At 38.2% G+C, this 19,705-nt stretch overlaps 1 protein-coding gene across 1 annotated transcript in view; it reads right to left on the bottom strand.

Moving 5' to 3' along the window:
• SPCS1 (signal peptidase complex subunit 1) overlaps positions 1 to 16,651 on the bottom strand; it is a 135,459-nt gene extending 118,808 nt beyond the window's left edge. Inside the window, exon 1 of the mRNA XM_044078880.1 lies at positions 16,266 to 16,651. Coding sequence (XP_043934815.1) covers positions 16,266 to 16,304 — 39 coding nt within the window. The 5' untranslated portion in view covers positions 16,305 to 16,651. The remainder of the gene's footprint in view (positions 1 to 16,265) is intronic.
• Between the last annotated feature and the right edge of the window lie 3,054 nt (positions 16,652 to 19,705).

The raw sequence follows: 19,705 nt of genomic DNA, 5'->3' as shown, positions 1-19,705 counted from the left end.
AAGTGGTGGGCTCTGTTTTTACAAAATCTCAAGAAGATGACTCGAGTGTGAAAATATAAAGAAGAAAATCCACAAATTAAAAAAAAAAAAAAAAAAACATAGATATGGGAAAGAAAGATAGATTTGGTATGGTTTAATATGTATGCAAAAGGAGAAAACCAAACTAAACAATGCAAAAAAGCAAAAACACATTTGAAGAAAAATCTAGGCAAGGGTACTCAAATATGGGAAATTTCACTACACAAATGGTAAGGAAACAAAGGGGGATGTAGAAAAAAGGATTAGCAAGATAAAAGTTAAACAGAAACTAAACTTATGGATTTATTGTTACAGTGATTATGCAAAGTGAAGGATTTAATACAAAGGATCCAACACAGACATTCTCACAGCATGATAGAACAGTGGGCTCCCAGATTAAGGAGCAACTGCAGTGGGAGGCAGCTGAAGAAGACTTGCCACATGGTGGCACTCTGGAGCCTTCTGCAGGAAACCAGTCTAAAAGTCCAACTGAAGTTACACAGCAAGGAAAGGAGCAGGAAACAGTGTCAACTCTGACACGGATATTGTTGCAGAGTGTTGGATCAACGGGGTTCTCATGTGAAGAAGCACCAGTTGAAGAGTGGGGGCTTCTGAAGAGGATACGTCATAGGAAGATGATGTTCTCACTCCAGATGAAAATGATCCAAGGAAAGAGTTGCTCGATTTAATAGTGATGGGCAGACATTTACTTTCTGTAATCTATTATCTTCAGCTATCCTAATAAGTTCCAAAATGTTAGAAGATTGGAAAAATAGATGAAACAAAGTAAGACTTAGAGACATTCATGATATAACAGAAATAAATAGGATACATTACTGTACAGCTGACGTAATAATGGTTAAAGTATTACCACAAAAACATACAGTAACAAGCAGAATGCCATCATGGAAGGATCAAACAGAGACAAGAAGCATCACTGTTAGAAAAATAAAAAAAAGGAACAGATCCTCAAAAATACTTAGAAGGGTATACAGGGAAAAAGCAACACATAGTATCAAAACAGACCAGGATCTGTCATACACTATTGCCAATAATAAACTAAAAATATCAGCAAAGGAAGAACAACTTAGCACATATATGAGGATAAATATAACAGCAAAGTACAAAATACACAATCGCCAATAATAAACTAAAAATATCAGCAAAGGAAGAACAACTTAGCACATATATGAGGATAAATATAACAGCAAAGTACAAAATACACAATCCATTGATGACACAGATGTTTTATAGAGGGCTGGAAAACAAAGCAAAAGGAATAGAACAGAACCACCACCAAAAAGAAGAAATAATTGCATTTTGGAAAATATTTATGAAGAATCTGTTGAACATAAAGATGGTTAATGGAGAAAAAATTAGAAAAAAACAGTAAGGAGCTCTAATGTGGAGGGTGTGAAAAGGAATGAAGTAACTGCCAAAGACACTGAGGTCAAATACTTGGCAAACCCCAGGCCCAGATGCTGTACCCAACTTCTGGCTAAAGGTATTAAAGATTTAGCCTCGAGTATGAATTGCTTATTTGTACATCCCAAACAGACACCAACCTGTTAAACAGAAAAACAATACACCTCCTTAGATTGAGCTTGCAAGCCATCCTAAGAACTATGGGCCAACTAACAATACACCCATTATCTACTGAAATTGATGCACACAGTTTATACTCATTTCGAAAAACAACAGAACGAAAAGGTAACAAAAGAAAGCCATGGAAAAAGGATACATTTGTTGCTAAATAAAGGTGTACTAGAGGGACAAAATTTAAGTATAGCATGGATACATAACAAAAAAAAATCTGACAGCACCCCACATTCATTAATACAGGAATTGTTACAGATATACAAGATACACCTTACATTATCAATTACATTACATTATAGTGAGTGGCAATCCACTTTACATTTGAGCTATGACAAAAATATTATTATGCCAGGAATAAAAACTTAAAGGGGGATATTCCAGGATGATCTTTTGTCACCGCTCCTGTTTTGTCGTGCTCTTATCCCATTAAGCTGTTTTACATAACTGATTAGGCCATGGTTACAAGTTGGCTTCCACAAATTAAAAATGTTTAAAAACTTCTTGCCTACTTTTTGTGGATGGACTTAAAACTGTATAGCTCTTCAGAGGAGGTGTTAAAAGCACAAATACAAATAGTTAAAAGTTTCTCAGGTGATACAAGAATAACATTTTATTTTGATAAATATACAAAAACAGCATTTAAAACAGGAAATTGCAGCATAATGAAAATATCAACCTGGGACATGAATGGGATGAGCAAGAGGGAGTATATAAATATTTAGGGATAAATAGACAATAAACCACAAACAACTGAGAATTAATCTCAGTAAGGAATACTTGATGAGATTAAAACTAATACTGGAAACTGCCCTGACATTTAAGAATAAAGTTCAAACTATAAATAAATTTGCTCTTCCTGTTCTAACTTACCATTTGGGGGTGACTGACTGGCCCAAAAAAGTTTTGGATCAACTGAACAAGAAAAATGCTTCATGCTTAATCAAATGATATATAAAAATTAATATATACAAAGATTATATATTTCTCTCACTGAGCCTCCTCAAAACTGTTTATATGTATAAATCTGTGATTGCAGGACTGCATACATGTATGTTGACCTCATCAGATCCAAACATAGGGAAAGTTTAAAAACAGGAGAAGTAGTCCAAGATGACAGCTTTGCTTAGTTTAGCACAAGCACTTCAGTGTCAAGCAGGAATGGCAGGAGCGGAAATCAAACCAAAAGTACATACAAATCAGGCAGCAATTGAATGTGCTAAAAACAAAAGAAAGGAGATGAGGAAAATAATCATACAGAGGAAAAGAAATTTGGAAAATCCATAAAGTAGCATGTACAGATATCTCCCGGAACAATCTCCTGTTAACCATTCCTATATGTCAGATCTTAGTCAAGGAGATGGGAATTGTAAACAAAAGATGAAAGGCTAATAATGGCAACCTAAGCAGTGGACTACATACACGTTGGTTCACAAAATCCATTAAAAATGTGGGAGAAACGGACAAATGCAAGTTCTGTAAAACAGAACTGGAAACAGTTGCACATCTTGCTGCTGGGTGTACTGAAAGGCACAACAACGTGACGTGATTACTGCACTGGGGATTGTTTAAACAGTACGACATGGAAGTAGTCGAGAAGCAATGGAAATTAACCACAAAGCATTATAGAGAATGATGAAGTGTATATCAAACTGAATCACCCACTACCAACAGTTCAAAAAATAGATGCAAGCAAACTAGATATGATAATCCATAGCTATAACTCTTTCCACACCTTTTGGCCCCAGAACATGGACCGAAGCACCAAAGGTGGTGGTGTCTCCATATTCATAAAGGATATGCACACCTCCAGACTAGTAGCCCAGCATAACACATCTGTGATACTTCAGGTACAACTAACATTGAGTAAGATGGCAATTCAGGTCTTAGCCTGCTATAGGTCCCCAATCATGTCCCAAGACTCTCACTCCACGTTCCTAAGCACCCTAGAAACTATTAGGGTCCATCCCAACACTCTCATACTAGGTGACTTCAACTACCCCTCCATCAACTGGAAAAAACTACTCATGCACCAATACACTGGCCCAACACTTCCTGGAATTCATCAATTCCAATGCCCTGAACCAGCTCATTCTTACCCCCACTAGAGGAAGCAACATCCTTGACTTGGTTATTACTAGCATGGGCAACCGTTCCTCTACACCAATAGTCAATTCCTCCCTGGTTAGATTCGACCACAAACTAATCACTATGGAAATCCACATCTCACCCACAACCCCCGCAAAAGTAACCACCACGAAAAACTTCTCCAAAGCTGAATTTAGGTTCCTAAAGACAGAGGTGGCTAACTTCACAGCACCCATGTCAATGGAAAATAGATGCATGACTGCAGAATTATACACCAATGCACTGTATGAACATGTACATAAATGCATAGAACTGGCCATACCCAACAGAACCAAGACACTCTCCTCCAAAACAAGGAAGCCAATTTGGTGATCCCCTGCCATTAATAAACTCTACAACAGAAGAAAGAAACTGTTGCAGTAAAAGATGAAGTCCCAAGACTGGAAAAACTCCCTTATTAACCTCAACAAAAAGTTGAGATCCCTCATTAAAACCTCTAAAGCCAGCTATGAAGGCAGAATTGTGGCAGACATTAAAAACAACCACAAAGCCTTCTAAAGTTATATCAAGAATCTCCATGGCAATACCCAGGTTTGCTCTTGAGTTACTCCACAATGGTACCTCCTATACTGAGCCAACAGATACTGCCAACATACTGGCTGACAGATTCAGTGCCAACTTTACCCCCCCCCCCCCAAAAAAAGACCAATCACAATACCGGAGGAATGCCAGGCACCCAGCATTACTGCAGCACAAATTAAAGCTGCATTGTCCAAGGCCAAGAATACAGCTTCCATGAGACCCGACAATATCCCTGGATGTGTTCTACATGAACTACAAAGTGAACTGGCACCACACCTGTGTGCCCTGTTTATTCACAGCCTCACCTCAGGCTTTGTCCCTACCAAATGGTGTGGTGCACTGCTACAGTCATCCCTCTCCATAAAGGGAGAACCACTACAGACCCGGGTAATTATTTCCCCACTAGCCTGATGAGTCTGATATATAAGGCTATGGAATGCATCATCATGGACCTAATTAACAAGGATATAGGGAATCTCTAAACTCTAGATGCCACACAATTTGGTTTTGTGAAAGGTAAATCATGCCTACTCAACCTGGATGACTTCTTTGAGTCAGTCACCAGAGCTGTGGATGAGGGTAAGGCAGTTCATACAGCCTACCTCGATCTGGCCAAGGCTTTTGATACCATTCCCCACTCGGGAATTATTGAAAAACTCAAACTAGGCACCAACCCCTATATCACTAGGTGGGTTGCAAACTGGCTCACAGATAGAACCCACAGTGTGAAAGTAGTGGACTCCAAGTCAGACTGCCCACCAGTCATGAGTAGAGTTCCACAGGGATCAGTCCTGCTCCTCTCCTGTTTGGCATATACTTCTCAACTCCAGGCCAACATGGAGGGACTCTGGCTGACCAAGTTCATAGATGACTGCAAGCTGGGAGCTATTATTAACTCCGCAAGTGATGTAGATATGCTACAGAAAGACCTCACTGAGACCAATGACTGGTGTCAAAACCATGGCCTTAAGCTTAATGCCAAAAATGCACCATCTCCTTTGGGACAAACTCAGTTCCCATTAATTACCACATCAGTGTGAGCCACCTGAACACTGAAGGCATTATAAGAGCTCCGGGGACACAGGTTGACAGCAACCTCTTCTTCGAACACCACATTGCCACTGTGGTCAGAAAGTCCTTCTATGTGGCACATCTCATTACCAAGGGTTTTGCATTCAGGAAGAAAGAGGTCATCATTTCTCTCTCTCTACTCTTCCCACATTAGGCCAATCATAGAGTATAATGCCTTATTTGGCATATACCTCACTAGACACATGAAACAGCTGGAAAGGCCACAAAAGTACCTCACGAAGAGGATCCTAGGCCTTAAACACATGTCCTGCATGGACAAACTCAAAAAAACTCCAACTATTCTGTCTCATATCGTCTACTAAGAAGCGATCTCTGATCGACTTACAAAGCCATGTCTGAGCCAGCTCTGTTAGAAATGCTACATCTAAAGAAATCCAAATCCCTCCACACTAGTCGCTCCAGAGACCTCAACCTCATTACCACAATCAACAGAACATGCTGGAGGGACACGTTCATAACCCAGAGACTGCCAATGCTCTATAATAGACTTCCCATACATGTAAAGCAGAGCACCTCACTGGCCCTCTTAAAGAGAAATCTTGAGTGGATGGGGAATAGAAAGTTCACCCTGGGGATCCCTCCAGTGGCTCTACTTGATGGAGGCACTGGGAACTAACGGGCGGAACGATGCCAGGGCACTTCTATGGGCTAGGCTTGTAAAGGCTCCAGGGCCATTAGCCTACCACACACCTATGAACCTATGAAAAAAGATGAAAGTAGCATTGATCATTGAAATTGTTACACCCAGTGATTAGTGTCTTACTTAAAAAGACAGATACAAAATCATTAGGATTTGCAGGCAGAAACAAGAGCAATGTGGAAGCAAAGACAGCCAAACAGTTTCAACTGTAATAGGATCAAAGGGTCTAACAAACAGAATTTACAGTTGACTTAAATATGCTAACAATACTTTTAACTCCATATGAATTGCAGGAGGAGGTAATTCTGGGTACACTGCATGTGCCGAGAAGAGCATGCTTGACAAACACCAAAGACTGGATCAATGTAATTTCATGAACTCTAACTGTATCCTGACTAAGGAATGGGCTCCATTCCTGTCATAACAGTAGAAACCAAAAATACTTGGAGAAATTAAACCAAAAAGGCATGCTGCTAATCTATCCAATTCTGGGGTGTGTTCTAGCATTAGCTGTTTATCATTTTGGAGATAGAGGCATGTAATGACAGCAGTGCGGCTCTAGCTAAAGTAAGCCTGGCCTTTACAGGCTAAGTTTTAAGCACAAAATCATTAAAAAATATATTTAATTCACTACCTCTCAAATGCAGAGAAGGCAATTTCAGTCAATGTACACTTCCATGAAGCTGCTAATAAGCTTTACCAGTACCAGCCCACTTGTCAACAAGTCACAGTGTAGCATCATGGAACTTTACTGAAAAGCACAGTTTTTACATCTAAACTCCCAAAGAAAAAAATGAAAAGCAACGGTGCAGTTAATACCACCACCTTTATATCTACTTAAACGGTGCTCTTGCTACTTATAAGTGTAGTTATGCAGAACATTAATAAAGGCTGTCAGTACACAGAAATATCCAAACAATAAATCTAAACACTACAAAAACACAATATCATAATTTCAATTGTCTGTAAAGTAGGTCTGTGTGGAAGAGAGAAGTCACCTTCACAATTTCAACGCAGATTTTCAGGCAAATTATGGAAGACAGTCCTTGTTGTCAAAGCACTCAGATTTATTGGTAAAAGCAGTATACAATACATTTGCCAATGCACTATTTTGCAGTAATTCATGTGAAGTAAGTTAAATAAAGTAAGATGACTGCTCTTTATGCTATCATAAAAATAAGAATGATACAGCTCTGCTTGCGATTCTTTCTCCATAAGGTGGGGGGGCACAATTATGAAGACTTGGTAGGGAAGGCACATCCACTTACAAACTATCACAAATACTATCTGTATGATCCATCTGAGACATTTTTCATTTATGACTCAGATCACAGGGCAAAAGTAAATTTAATATATGTAGGCATTATACTGTAGCCAATCAACCAGCATGGTTTGAGAGATGGAGAGAACCAAAAGAACTGAAAGACAGACCATGAAAAGATTCAGAACTGTACTGCAGTAGCGCTGTCGCCTCATAGCAAGACGTCCTGTTCGATTCTCAGCTAGAGCGTCTTTTGTGCGGAGGCATACGTGAATAGGATTGCCTTTGTTGAAGGTTGTGCGTCAGGGCTGGTAACCCGGTACGTAAAATCCACTACCAATCATTAGCAGACCGGAGTTCCGCTGTGGCGACCCCTACCCGGGATAAGCCGAAAGACACAAAACTGGCATGTTTAAGTCCTGGCAAAATGTTATGGGTAGAGGCTACTAAAACAAATAATCTCCAGGATTCCAAGTTTAAATGTATAGATGTTACATTATATTACACTTACATACAGGCACACGTTTACTTGTTAAGTCTGTTAACCAGGGTAGTGGATCCCAAGTAGTCCCATTACAGCCATATCCAGGCAGTATAGATTACAAGGTCATGACAATAAGATGACACATTAATTATTTTGGCATTTTTTTATCTGTATAAATTTTAGACGTTCACAATAAATGGAATGTAAAAGCAAGCATGATCACTAAATAGTAGTGTACATTCACTGTCTGATGATTAGCACATAGAATTAAGGCTCTGAACTGCTTATTAGCTGCATCCTGTAACAAAGGTACATGGTTTGATTTTTTCCATCTCCATTTAGCAGTCCATTTACCAGCTGTGTGACTAACCAGACAATGCTCCCAGACAGAGTCTAAAAAAGTTCATGTAGACTGGTGCTCTATCCCAGTTAGCAAATAAAATAAAAAAAATGAAATACACTACAACTGAGATAAGAGTAAGAGTGTATGCACATAGGTTCATAGGTTAGTACTAAGCTAACTGCCCTTGCAAGCCATTTTAAGCCTAGCCAATTATCCCTTGTGAGACAAACTCTGCACCTTGTGTTTGTAAGGCAAAAAACTTAACCATTAGGTCACCCTCCCACCCCCCTCTTTTTCTCTTACACAGCAAAAGCAAATGAAAAGCTTTACAGGGCCATGTTATAGAATATATACTATTTACACAGAAAATGAGTTTTAGATTCTTTGCAAGCAATTTTGATTAGGAGTTCTTAGGAAAAGTCTGTTAAGAACCAGAGATTATGCTTAAGTTACTGAAGGATCAAGCTGCTTAATTCACCAGGTGCTGCATAAGTTAAAAAAAAAAAACTTTGTTTAAATGAGAGCTTCTAATATAATTTGGAAGACAGTCTCACAGTTTAGAGCCCATAAGTGAAACAGCATGGTCTGCACATACCATACTATTTATTAATTTTTGGGTCCTTGCAGTACTGTTGTAATGTGTGCATGGCAGCACAGTTGATACGGAGTGGTTCTGTCAGTCTGGATAACAATAGTTCTGGTGAGTTATTACAGAGTTCTGTGAAGAAGTGTTCGCAGCTGGAGATCTGCATGTCACTGCACCTCTCAGAAACCAGTCCAGTAGTGGGACAGTGATGCTCTGCCTTGGGGGGGGGACAGAAGAATGAAGCTTCAAATCTTTCTGGATAATACAACAATGAAGCAGCAAATTCTATTATTAATACTTAGTACCTAACCTTTTGAGTTTGTCAACAATACCCAAGTGGGGTATTGTGTCAAATGCCTTGGCCAGGTCAAGGTAGGCAGTGTGAATGACTTTGCCCTCATCCACTGCCTTGATGACCTTCTCGAAGAAATCCACCGGGTTGAGCAGGCACGATCTGCCCTTGATTAAACCAAACTGGGTTGGGTCCAGTGTCTGGAGGTTTACTATACCTCTACTGATCATCTCCATGATAATTCTTTCCATGGCTTTACATACAAGACTAGTGAAACTTACAAGAAAATTATATTTGAAAGTTTTTTTTCTATAATGACAATAGCATAAATATAAATGATGAAACTTGTGATACTGATATTCATAATACCACTACCGAAAGTGTTGATAATGAATTATTAAATTTATCAGTTTATGATTATGAAAATGCTGATTTTGATTTAGTTTATGAAGACACACCTAATAATATTGAGGATGGTGAAATGTTTTTTACGGGCTATGGCAAACTGACTGTACCACCTATAGCATCTGAGAGTACTTTTACACCAAATATTAAAGTGCCAGCAATTTCAACTTTTTTTAAAATAGTATTTAAGGAAATAACAGTGTTAATGGAGTCTGAAAAACGTACCTAAATATTATAATTTAAATAAAGATGAATGGATGGCTTTAAAATATTTGAAAAAAATCAAAATGGAGTTTATTTTCAAATGTGCAGACAAAGGTGGCAATTGGGTAGTTTTAAACAAATCAGACTATTGTGAAATGGTTTTTGATTTGTTAAAGAATCAAGATGAATATTTATGTTTAAGTAATGACCCGACTGTTGAGTTTAACAGCGAATTGTTGAATCTTTTGGAAAGAGGGGAACGTCTTGGTTTTCTTAATCAAAGTGATGTAGGAAAGTTATATGTTAAAAAACCAATGACGCCAACCTTCTATGCATTACCAAAAGTGCACAAAAAAATTTAATAAAGCCACCAGGGAGGCCTATAGTTTCAGGCAAAGAATCCCTTTTGAGTAAAGTTAATATTTTTTTGGACTTTCATTTAAAAAGTCACCTGTCTAGAATTCCAGCTCACATTTCTAATACTCAGGATTTATTAGATAAAATTAGTGAAATTAAATGGAATAATAGTTACTATTGGGTAACTATAGATGTGAAGGCATTATATACCAATATTAACAGACGGTGGGGACTTGAAGCTGTTCAAAATATGTTGGGAGATGGTCCTAGGACCTCATTTTTGATACAATTGTTGGAATTTTGTCTTTCCCATAACTATTTTTGTTTTAATAAAGATTTTTTTCTACAAATCAAAGGGACGGCTATGGGGGCTGCTTTTGCGCCCTCATATGCCATCCTTTATATGGATGATTTTGAGAAGTCATGTATTTATTCAACTTCTTTTTATCAAAAAAATGTAATATTTTACAAGCGGTTTATTGATGATCTCATATTAATATGTAGTGGTGAGATTTTTGAATTTCTAGAATTTTTTGAGGAATTAAATAATAATGATCATGGTCTAAATTTTTCTTATGAAATTGATAGAAATAGGATTAATTTTCTAGATATAACTTTGTTTCATGAAGATGGAAAAATAGGATATAGACCTTATAGAAAAGCAACTTCTGTAAATATGTTCCTACATGCAGAAAGCATGCATCCGGAACATTTGATTTGGTCTCTTCCTTTTGGTGAATTTCAAAGGATTTATAACCACACCAGTGATGCTAATGATAGATATTTTGAATTAAGTAGGGTTGAATCAAGGTTATCTAAGAGAGGCTATAAAAATGATCATTTGTTATTTTCAAAAAATAAAGTATTAGGAATCATAGACCACTTAGAACATGAACATCAAAAAGTTAGACAGGAAAGACGAAGTCCATTAACTATAGAAGGAAGAGATAATATAGCATCAAGGGGAAGAAGTAAAGATGACATAAAGACTAGTGAGTCCAATTTATTTTTTGTTACAAAATATTCCCCTTTATCTAAAGAAGTGTGTAACATCATAAGAAAATATTGGTATCTGATTTGTGAGGATGAAAACATAGGTTCAATATTTCCCAAACATATAACTTTTTCTTATAAAAGAGGTAAAAATCTAAAGGAGTTATTAAATTACAACTTTTTTAGTAAAGGTGAAGAGGTAATTAATGATAATATTAAAGGCACTTTTTCATGTGGACAGTGTAGTGTTTGTAGCAGGATTGACAACATAACTAATATTAATGGTGTGTCCTTTAAAGCTAGATATTGTTTCAACTGTAAATCAACGGGAGTGGTACATTTATTGGGTTGTTCATGTCTTAGTATGTGGTATATAGGTCAAACAAAAAGGATGGTTCGTGTTCGAGTTTTGGAACATATAAAAGACATTAGGAACAAAAATGAATATAGTCCGGTGGCCAAACACTTTTTGGAGAAACACAAAAGTGACCCAAGTAGTCTAAGATTTTGTGTGTTGGGCAAACCCTTTAATTGTGAAAATGGGGGACTATTAGTTCAAAAATTACTCGAATTAGAGACCAGAATGATTCTCAAATTTAATACATTGAAACCACATGGACTGAACTTAGAATTAAGTATTTAATATTAACTAATTATGTTTTCATATATAAAGAATAAAATTTAAATATCGGTTATATAATTGGTCCTTTATAAAATTATATTCAAGTTTCAAATTTTTTAAAAAAAAATTTTTTTTTTAAAATTCTTTAGTCATTATAGATTAATATAATAGTTGACAAAAATTGATTCACATAAGATATGTATTTTTTCATTTTTTGTGTATATACACACATATATATTTTTTTGAGTAATTTTGTATGGCTAGATAATATAATAATGTATAGGACAATATTTGAAGTGTTATATTGGTCCTTTTTAATTTGAATAACTTGGAAGCAATCTAATTCATTCTCTTCCATATATATTTTGTCACACTAATTCATATATTTGTTAATAAAAATATATATGGAATATATTAGCTATAGAATAGCATTTTTGAAGGCAACTGATGTTGATGTCTAGTTTTAATGTTTAAGATCTGTAGGACTAAATAATGGCAGAGCACTTTAAATTCATTTATAAAATGTTGTAATTGATTAATTGCTGCTGATTAACTTAGAAAAATTTGTATAAATAACAGTTAACAGCACTTTGTATTTGTGATCCATTTGAAGGCGAAAAGCCGAGGTACCAGATCGCAATAAACGTTTTACTGGAATGGTGCTGGTTTCTTTTGTGTTGTATAGTGAAACTTATGGGTCTGTAGATGGCCCACCTTTGTGCAGAGGGATGATTGTTGCCTTTTGCCATTCATGAGGCATGAAGCCTGTTTGGACTCTACAGTTAAATAGTAATTCCAGAGGCCCAGATAGGTCATGCTATTTAGAAGGCATCCTGGGATATTGTCTAGGTCCACTGATGCAGTGTTCTTGGTCTTAGACAGAGTATTAAGGACCTGTTCCCTAGTGACAGTAGGGGGTGTTATATTTGATGATATTTCCTGAGGGAATGTTGAGGGAGAGAGAGGGGTAAAGTTGGAGCTCAATTTATCAGCCAGGAGGTTTGCTATATCTTGTGGATCAGTATAGATGGCTCCATTTACAATGAGCTCTGCACACAATTGTGTACTGCCTTTGAGGTTGTGGACATAGCTAAAGAATGCTTTGCGATTGTCCTTGGCCTGGGAGGCCAAACTTACCTCAAATATGGCTTTGGTAGACTTTATTTGTCCTCTCAGTTGTGTGTATAGTTTGATGAGAGTGCTTATATCCTGCTAGGTGCTGCACCTCCTAATTGTTGCCATAATTTTATTCCTTCTGTTATACAACTGACTGATTTTGTGATTCCACCAGGATGGCTTGTTTTTTGAGTTAGTTCTGTACTTCTTCCTGGTGGGTACAACTGCCTCTATGCAGCTATTAACATGCTTGTACAGGGTTTCTGTGAACAGTTCTGCATAGACAGAAGTGTTCTCAGGGTTTATGAGGGCATAATATTTTGACAGGTTCTCACTTAATAGCAAAAGGTTAGCTTTAGCATAGTTCCTGAATATTCCAAGTTTAGCTGGGGTCCCAGGTTTTATTTTTACTTCAAAGGAGACCATTTTGTGGTCGGACCTTACCAGGGAAGGCATTACAGTAGGGGGTGTGCAGCAGTCTCCCTTATTAGTGAGGACCAGATCCAGTATGGTTGCACCTCTGGTTGGTGTACTGACAATGTGGTCCACGGAGTTTGTGTTTAAAAAAATCCAGGAATCTCTATGCATGTATGTTTGGTGGGGTCTACTTCACCCTGTCGAAGGCCGACAATATCGAAGCTGATATTGTCGGCACCAAAATGTCGAAAGCTAAAGTCATGGCACGTGTAAACGGAAATCTCCGTACGGGGAGATTTTCACTTACTGCAATGTAGTGCAATCTTGGAGTTGGTATATTTAAGTAGCGGGGGTGTGGGGTTGCAGGGGGCTTGCCCCCTGCATAGAGCAATTTGTGTTGTGTTTGGGTGTTTTTTTTTTGTGTTGTGTTCGATGTTTGGGGGTTTCGACATTTTCGTGTCGATTATTACGCTGTCAACAGTTTGAGTTTTTGACAGCGTAATATAAACGCCGTTTGGTGCCATATAGGATTCGCAGTTAATAGTGGAGTAATTGAAGTCACCCATGAATAAGGTATGCGTTGGATGGTCAATGTTTCTAATACTTTGAAATACATGGTATGGGTTTCCTAGGTCATAGAGGAGGACGTATAGCTTGCAAGGAAGTGGTACTGGATTTTACCTATGGTGATTTGAACATGGATCAGCTCAAGTGTATTGTCCTGTTTGACCAGCCTTGAAGTGTATTTGTTTTTGATGTACATAGAGACACCTCCACCTCCCTGCCTGTGAAGTAGCTGGCTTAAATGTGTGAAAGGCATTATAACCTTGCACTGTTGATGTGCTCTCTGTGGCTTTAAACCATGTTTCAGTGACCGCACAGACATCAGCATTCTCTAGAGTAAAGAGAGCTTCTAGGGAGTGGAGTTTTTTGTTTAGACTCCTAGCATTGAGTAGCAATACCTTTAGATTTTCTTGGTTTTGATTTGCTATGCTGGAAGTACGTTCAGTTTGGCATTGCTTAAAAATGACACTATGGGGGAAGACAAATGTTTTAGCTAATATTCGAAAGCCTACAGGGGAGAGGTGCAGACCATGCATTGCAAAGCAGCGTGGTCTGTTGACCATCTCCTTCCATGCTGACAAATATTGCACCCTCTTATAATGACACCAGAAACTAAGCCAATTAATGAAGTCAGTCATCTTTTGTTCGTATTGAGGCATCATCCTTGGAGAAGGTAAAATGCTGTTCAATGCTAGGCTCATACCAGCCTGAGACACATATTCCGAGAGCTCCATGATGTCTCTTTTCATATAGTCTATGGAGATACGTCTCAGGTCATTTACTCCCACATGGACTATGACTGAGTCATACTGGTAATTGTGGTCCAATGCCCTGAGTGCATGTGTAATGTGATTGATCCTAGCCCCTGATAAGCAACTGATTGTAACTTTCTCCTTACTCAGCCTAGTGAGAGGGGCATCAGTGTGTCTCCAATGACTAGAACGTTGGATTCTGTGGTGACTTGCCTAATGGGCTTACAGGTAGAAGCTCCATGAGATGTAGCTCTATGTGGTGATGTGGATGCTGTTTTGAAAGAGCGCATTTGGGGCTGCTGAGGGTATTTGTTATGTGTACTTCGTCTAGGAGGGCTTTGTGGTTTAGGAAGGTTACATGCAAGTGCCTCAGCATATGCAGGTCTATATGTCTGCTTTGAATTTTGCGAGATGGGTGCAGCGTGTGTACTACTGACAACCTTATTGACATTACAAGTACTTTTATGTGAGAGCTTTGCCTCCACTGACATTGTGTAAATACATCTCTTGGATATCATATCGGTTTGTTTGAGAATTAACTTGGTGTGAGTAAACATGTGGCAATTTCTACATTGCTCAGGATGTCCATAACCACCAAGTCAGTAATAGAGACAGCAGAAAAGTTCATATCCACGGCAACAGACCCTTTTTTATTGATTAGACAGCTGGAGTGAGAATATCAATCACCGTCAAGAGTATCCAGTTTACAACTATGTGGACAATGCTTGTCACTGCAAACTAGTTGTCCTGTATGCAACTAGGTCTTAGAGAAATTTCAGTTGCGCTTTTACCGGAAAAATGTCACTCAAGGTGTCTGAATCTGTACAGAGCACTGCTAAATACTTGAGGGGAAACTAATATGCAGACCTAGAAAATTTAAGGATGAAGTATTTAGACAGATATTCTGAACTTAGAAACAAATCTTCATACTCCAGGGTTGAAATTAAAAGGTCAGCTAGGATCACTGCTTTAGTCTAATTTCGTTTGATATCAAGAGAAGAGATTAACTATTGTTAATGTTGTTTTGTTTATTGTTTTACTAATGTAATTACTTAGTTTTATTTCTATTGTTTGCTGTGCTTGTATACTACTGTAGTGTTTTTTTATTGTACTATCTGGAGCTTTTCTCCTCGGGTCTTCACTGAAAATGGGACAAAATCCCAGTTTGACTAACCCGGTCAACAAATGTCAATAAATAAATAAATAATGAAACATGTAACATTAGAGTCTAGCAATCAGACGTCCGTCACTGATCAGTACGAGGCTGGTGGTTTAAGAATAGTTCACCATCTGTGAAAGAATTCATGATGAATGAACGTATGGCTAAATCAGACACACGCACGATGCGACTTACATTTCTCATAGTATATCCTTTACTTTTCTAAATAATCTCATTTTTTTGCAGAATACAAAAATCCTATTACAATGCTTGACGATTTTCAATATCAAGGCTATGTCTGAAACAGACCTCTCAACCCATTAGTACAAACAATTTGGACAGAGCCAAAAATAATGGGGAGGGGGGAATCAAAAGCCCCCAAATATGGATTTTTTTAAAATATTTCTCTTAGAAGTTAAAAAGGTGTTAGCATAAAAAGTTATGTCTTACCATGCATTTTCCGAAGGACAAAGTCTGAAACTCAAATTGCTATCACTATTTAGTAGGTTCAATCATCGTGGTTTTGCCAGAAAACAACAAATTTTATGAGGATCAAACCAAAAATATGAGGCGAAAATCTGTACAGTTGAGAAGAATGGTCAGGCAGCTGTCAGCCACGAATCAGTGAAATCGGCATTACAAAGACAGCCAAATCATAAATAAAATACTGTAAACCATAAGCATAATAACTCACCATCTGAGTAGGAATCTTTTTCCAAAGAGACTGAAGCATGTTGGCAGTGTAAATACTACTTAAAATAGCTCATCAAATTCTAAATTATAGAATGTAACGGAAAACACAACTTTGGGCTACGTCATGTAAACTTCTTCCGGGGATGGGGGCCTACAACTTTACCTGTATTTCGGCAGGGTGTCCTTAATGACGCTTGTACAGTCGAGTGGCAATTAGTTTAAAGTTATTTACTCACACTCACTGGTAACAATGGGAATTTTTAACAAGTTTATAGCGTGATATAGACATAAAACAAATTGCGTTGTTTTCTTGTAATAAAAATGAGAAAGCCCCTGTTTTAAATAGTGCACGCTCACAGGACACTTCCTACTGTAAAACTCAAACAGACCGCAGACGAAAAGACCAATAGTAGTTTTCAAAGCCGCGATCTGTGATGCACGTGAGAGTACTGCTCTTATTAGCTGGTTACGTGCGCGCTCCCAAATTAGAATGGGCGTTAGTAGTCCAGTTTTAGTGTTTGCTGTTGAGTTGGCATTTGGCGTCACAGCCAGAGGAGTGTTTGCTTGGTGTTGACATCTGGGCTGTAAAAAAAAGTGCAGTATGTGAGCAGAAGTACTTGTGAATTACAGGTAGGATTGTGGTGGGGACCCTTTACTTTGTTTCCGTTACCAATTCCTTTCACTTTTTTCAGGCTCATTCTTTGTAGTAAATATTGTTATTTTTTGTTTGTTTTTAAAGTCCTCTAATAAGATAATTTAGTAAGATGTATACCCAAATGTCTAAGATGCGGGATCACCGTTATTTATGTATGCTGTGCTCTTCAGGGTTTATTTATTATTTATTTTTCTTTAAAGAACAGACTTAACAGTTTAACTTATTTGTTTCAGTAGTAAACAATAATCAAATCAACTTTGAAGACGAAAGGTTTGGGTTAACTATTGTGTCATTTACAGTACTGTAGTTGTAACTATATAATTTATAAAACATAAGTAACTCTGCTCTCTAACTTCGTTATCTGTATTGCATCGAAATTAGCGCTCTTTGTTGTGATCTCTTACCGTGTGGACTGCTAGTTACAGCTGAGATAATTTGTATCTGTAAGAAGCAAATAAGTGGCTCATAATTTATCCCTGGGTGCAGTTCAGGCATTGTATAAACCATGGTTTGACTTTGTAGCTGTTATCTGTTCTAGTCTGTACTTTCTCATCTCTGTTTTCTTTTGCCTTCCTAAGACTGGATTTAACACCCTTGTATGTAAGCATGCAGCCAGCAAAACAATAGAATTAGTTGTTGTCCCAGTAGAACATATTACATTGCAGAAAACTGTTTTAATTCTCAGAACAGCACATTGTCTCTTTGGCAAAAGCATTCAGAATAGATTTAATTTTATTAAACAAGTTGGTACACTAAAGCATTTTAAGTTTCTCTGTATCAAAATAACAGCTAATTAACTCAGTACAGTGTACATATGCATACATGATGTTGATGCAAAACTTCATTGCCTTAAGTGTTCCTGTCCAGATTATTCCATGTTGTTTTAGCAATGATTTTAGTAGATCGTGTGGTAGGAATGTTTGTAACTAAAAAAACATTTTCAGTAGGGACACACTTTTTTTTGCTTTACTTTATTAAGGGCTGTCAAAGTTGTGCTATTTGCTATCTGTATCAGCTATGGCATGCTGATAAGTATTATATTTTTAAACAAAAATGTTATTGTGCTGTTAACAAAGATAATGTATTCAAACAGAGACAACAATGGTAATACAACAGGATTTTCAAATGTTTAATAGTGATAGAAGAAGGTGAAAACAGTTATTAATAAACATTTGTGATAGTAAGGGGTTATTCATAGGTTGATACTAGGCTGCCTGCCCTAGGGCATTTACAAGCCTAGCCAGAGTGTGTTTGGCTTTCACCACCCTTCTTAGATTAGTTGACTGTGCCTCTGTTTAGTAGGTCACAGAAGATAGCCCATTTAAGGTTAGTTTACCGTGCCTCTGTCTAGCAGTGACACAGAAGAGATCCCAGGGGTAAATTTACGATCTCCCATCCAAACGTTAAGATTCTTCTTGAAGAGTGTCATTGAGGGGCTCTGTCTGACATGGACTGGGATTTTGTTCCAGAGTGAGGGGAGCCTCTGGGATATGAATCTGTTCCTCCAGCATGTTCTTTTTATTTCTGTGCTGAGGTTTAAGTCACTGGAGCGTGTAGTTCTGATGGATTTGGATTTCTTTAGGTGGAGCATGTCCATTAATTCTGGGTTGGACATGGCTTTATACGTCAGGCACAGATTGCCTCTGAGTAGGCGGTAAGCAACTGAGTAGAGCTGGAGTTTCTTTAGCCTAACTGCGTAGGGCATCTGTTTGAGTCCCTTGATCCTCTTGGTGAGGTACTTTTGAGGTCTTTCTAGTTGTAGCAGGTGTCTGGTAAGGTACATCCCAAATGGGGCATTGTATTCAATTCTGGGCCTGATGAGTAGAGGGGCACAATGACCTCTCTTGATCTAGATGTGAACCCCTTCATGATAAGGTGGGCTATATAGAATGTCTTTCTAACCACTTTGGCAATGTGATTGTCAAAAGAGAGATTGCAATCTACTTGGGTTCCCAAATCCCTAATTACTTCTTCCGTACTTAATGGATTACCACCTATGTGGTAATTTGTGGGCACTTTGTTTTTCTCAAAGGGGATGACTATGCACTTTTTGGCATTTAGCTTTAGGCCATGGCTCTGGCAACAGTTATCCGTCTCTCTGAGACCTTTTTGGAGGATGCTTGTGTCAGCAGGTGAGTCGATTATGGCCCCCAGTTTGCAGTCATCTGCAAACTTTGTCAGCCATAGTCCTCCTGTGTTAGCCTGTACCTCAGCAAAATATATACCGAACAAGAGAGGTCCCAGGACTGAGCCTTGTGGGACGCCACTTGTAACTGGTTTATAGTCTGACATGACACCTGCAATTCTGACCATGTGGGTTCTATCCCTAAGCCAGTTTGCAACCCATCTTGTGACATAGGGGTTGATATTTAAGCTGGTGAGCTTATTTATGATGCCCGACTGGGGTATTGTGTCGAAGGCTTTTGCAAGGTCAAGGTAGGCTGTGTGGACTACCTTCCGTTCGTCTATGGCCTTGGTGACTGTTTCAAAGAAATTGACCAGGTTCAAGAGGCAAGATCTGCCCTTAAAGCCGAATTGGGTAGGATCCAGTGTTTGGAGGTTCCCAATGTCTTTGTTTATGAATTCCATGATACGCTCCATAGCTTTGCAGACCAGGCTAGTTAGGCTTATAGGGCGATAGTTTCCGGGGTCCATTGTGGCACCACCTTTATGGAGTGGGACCACTGTTGCTGTATGCCATTCTTTGGGTACATATCCTGTTGTGGGTACATATCCTGTTGTAAGGCTGAGACTGAACAGTGATTTTAAGTGAGGGTTCAGTTCTT

Source organism: Protopterus annectens, chromosome 7.part1, assembly GCF_019279795.1.
Source record: "Protopterus annectens isolate FY-2018-M chromosome 7.part1, PAN1.0, whole genome shotgun sequence".
Classification (NCBI taxonomy): Eukaryota; Metazoa; Chordata; order Ceratodontiformes; family Protopteridae; genus Protopterus; species Protopterus annectens.
Note: the sequence above shows the minus strand (reverse complement) of the source record. Positions and strands in the feature narration are given on the sequence as shown.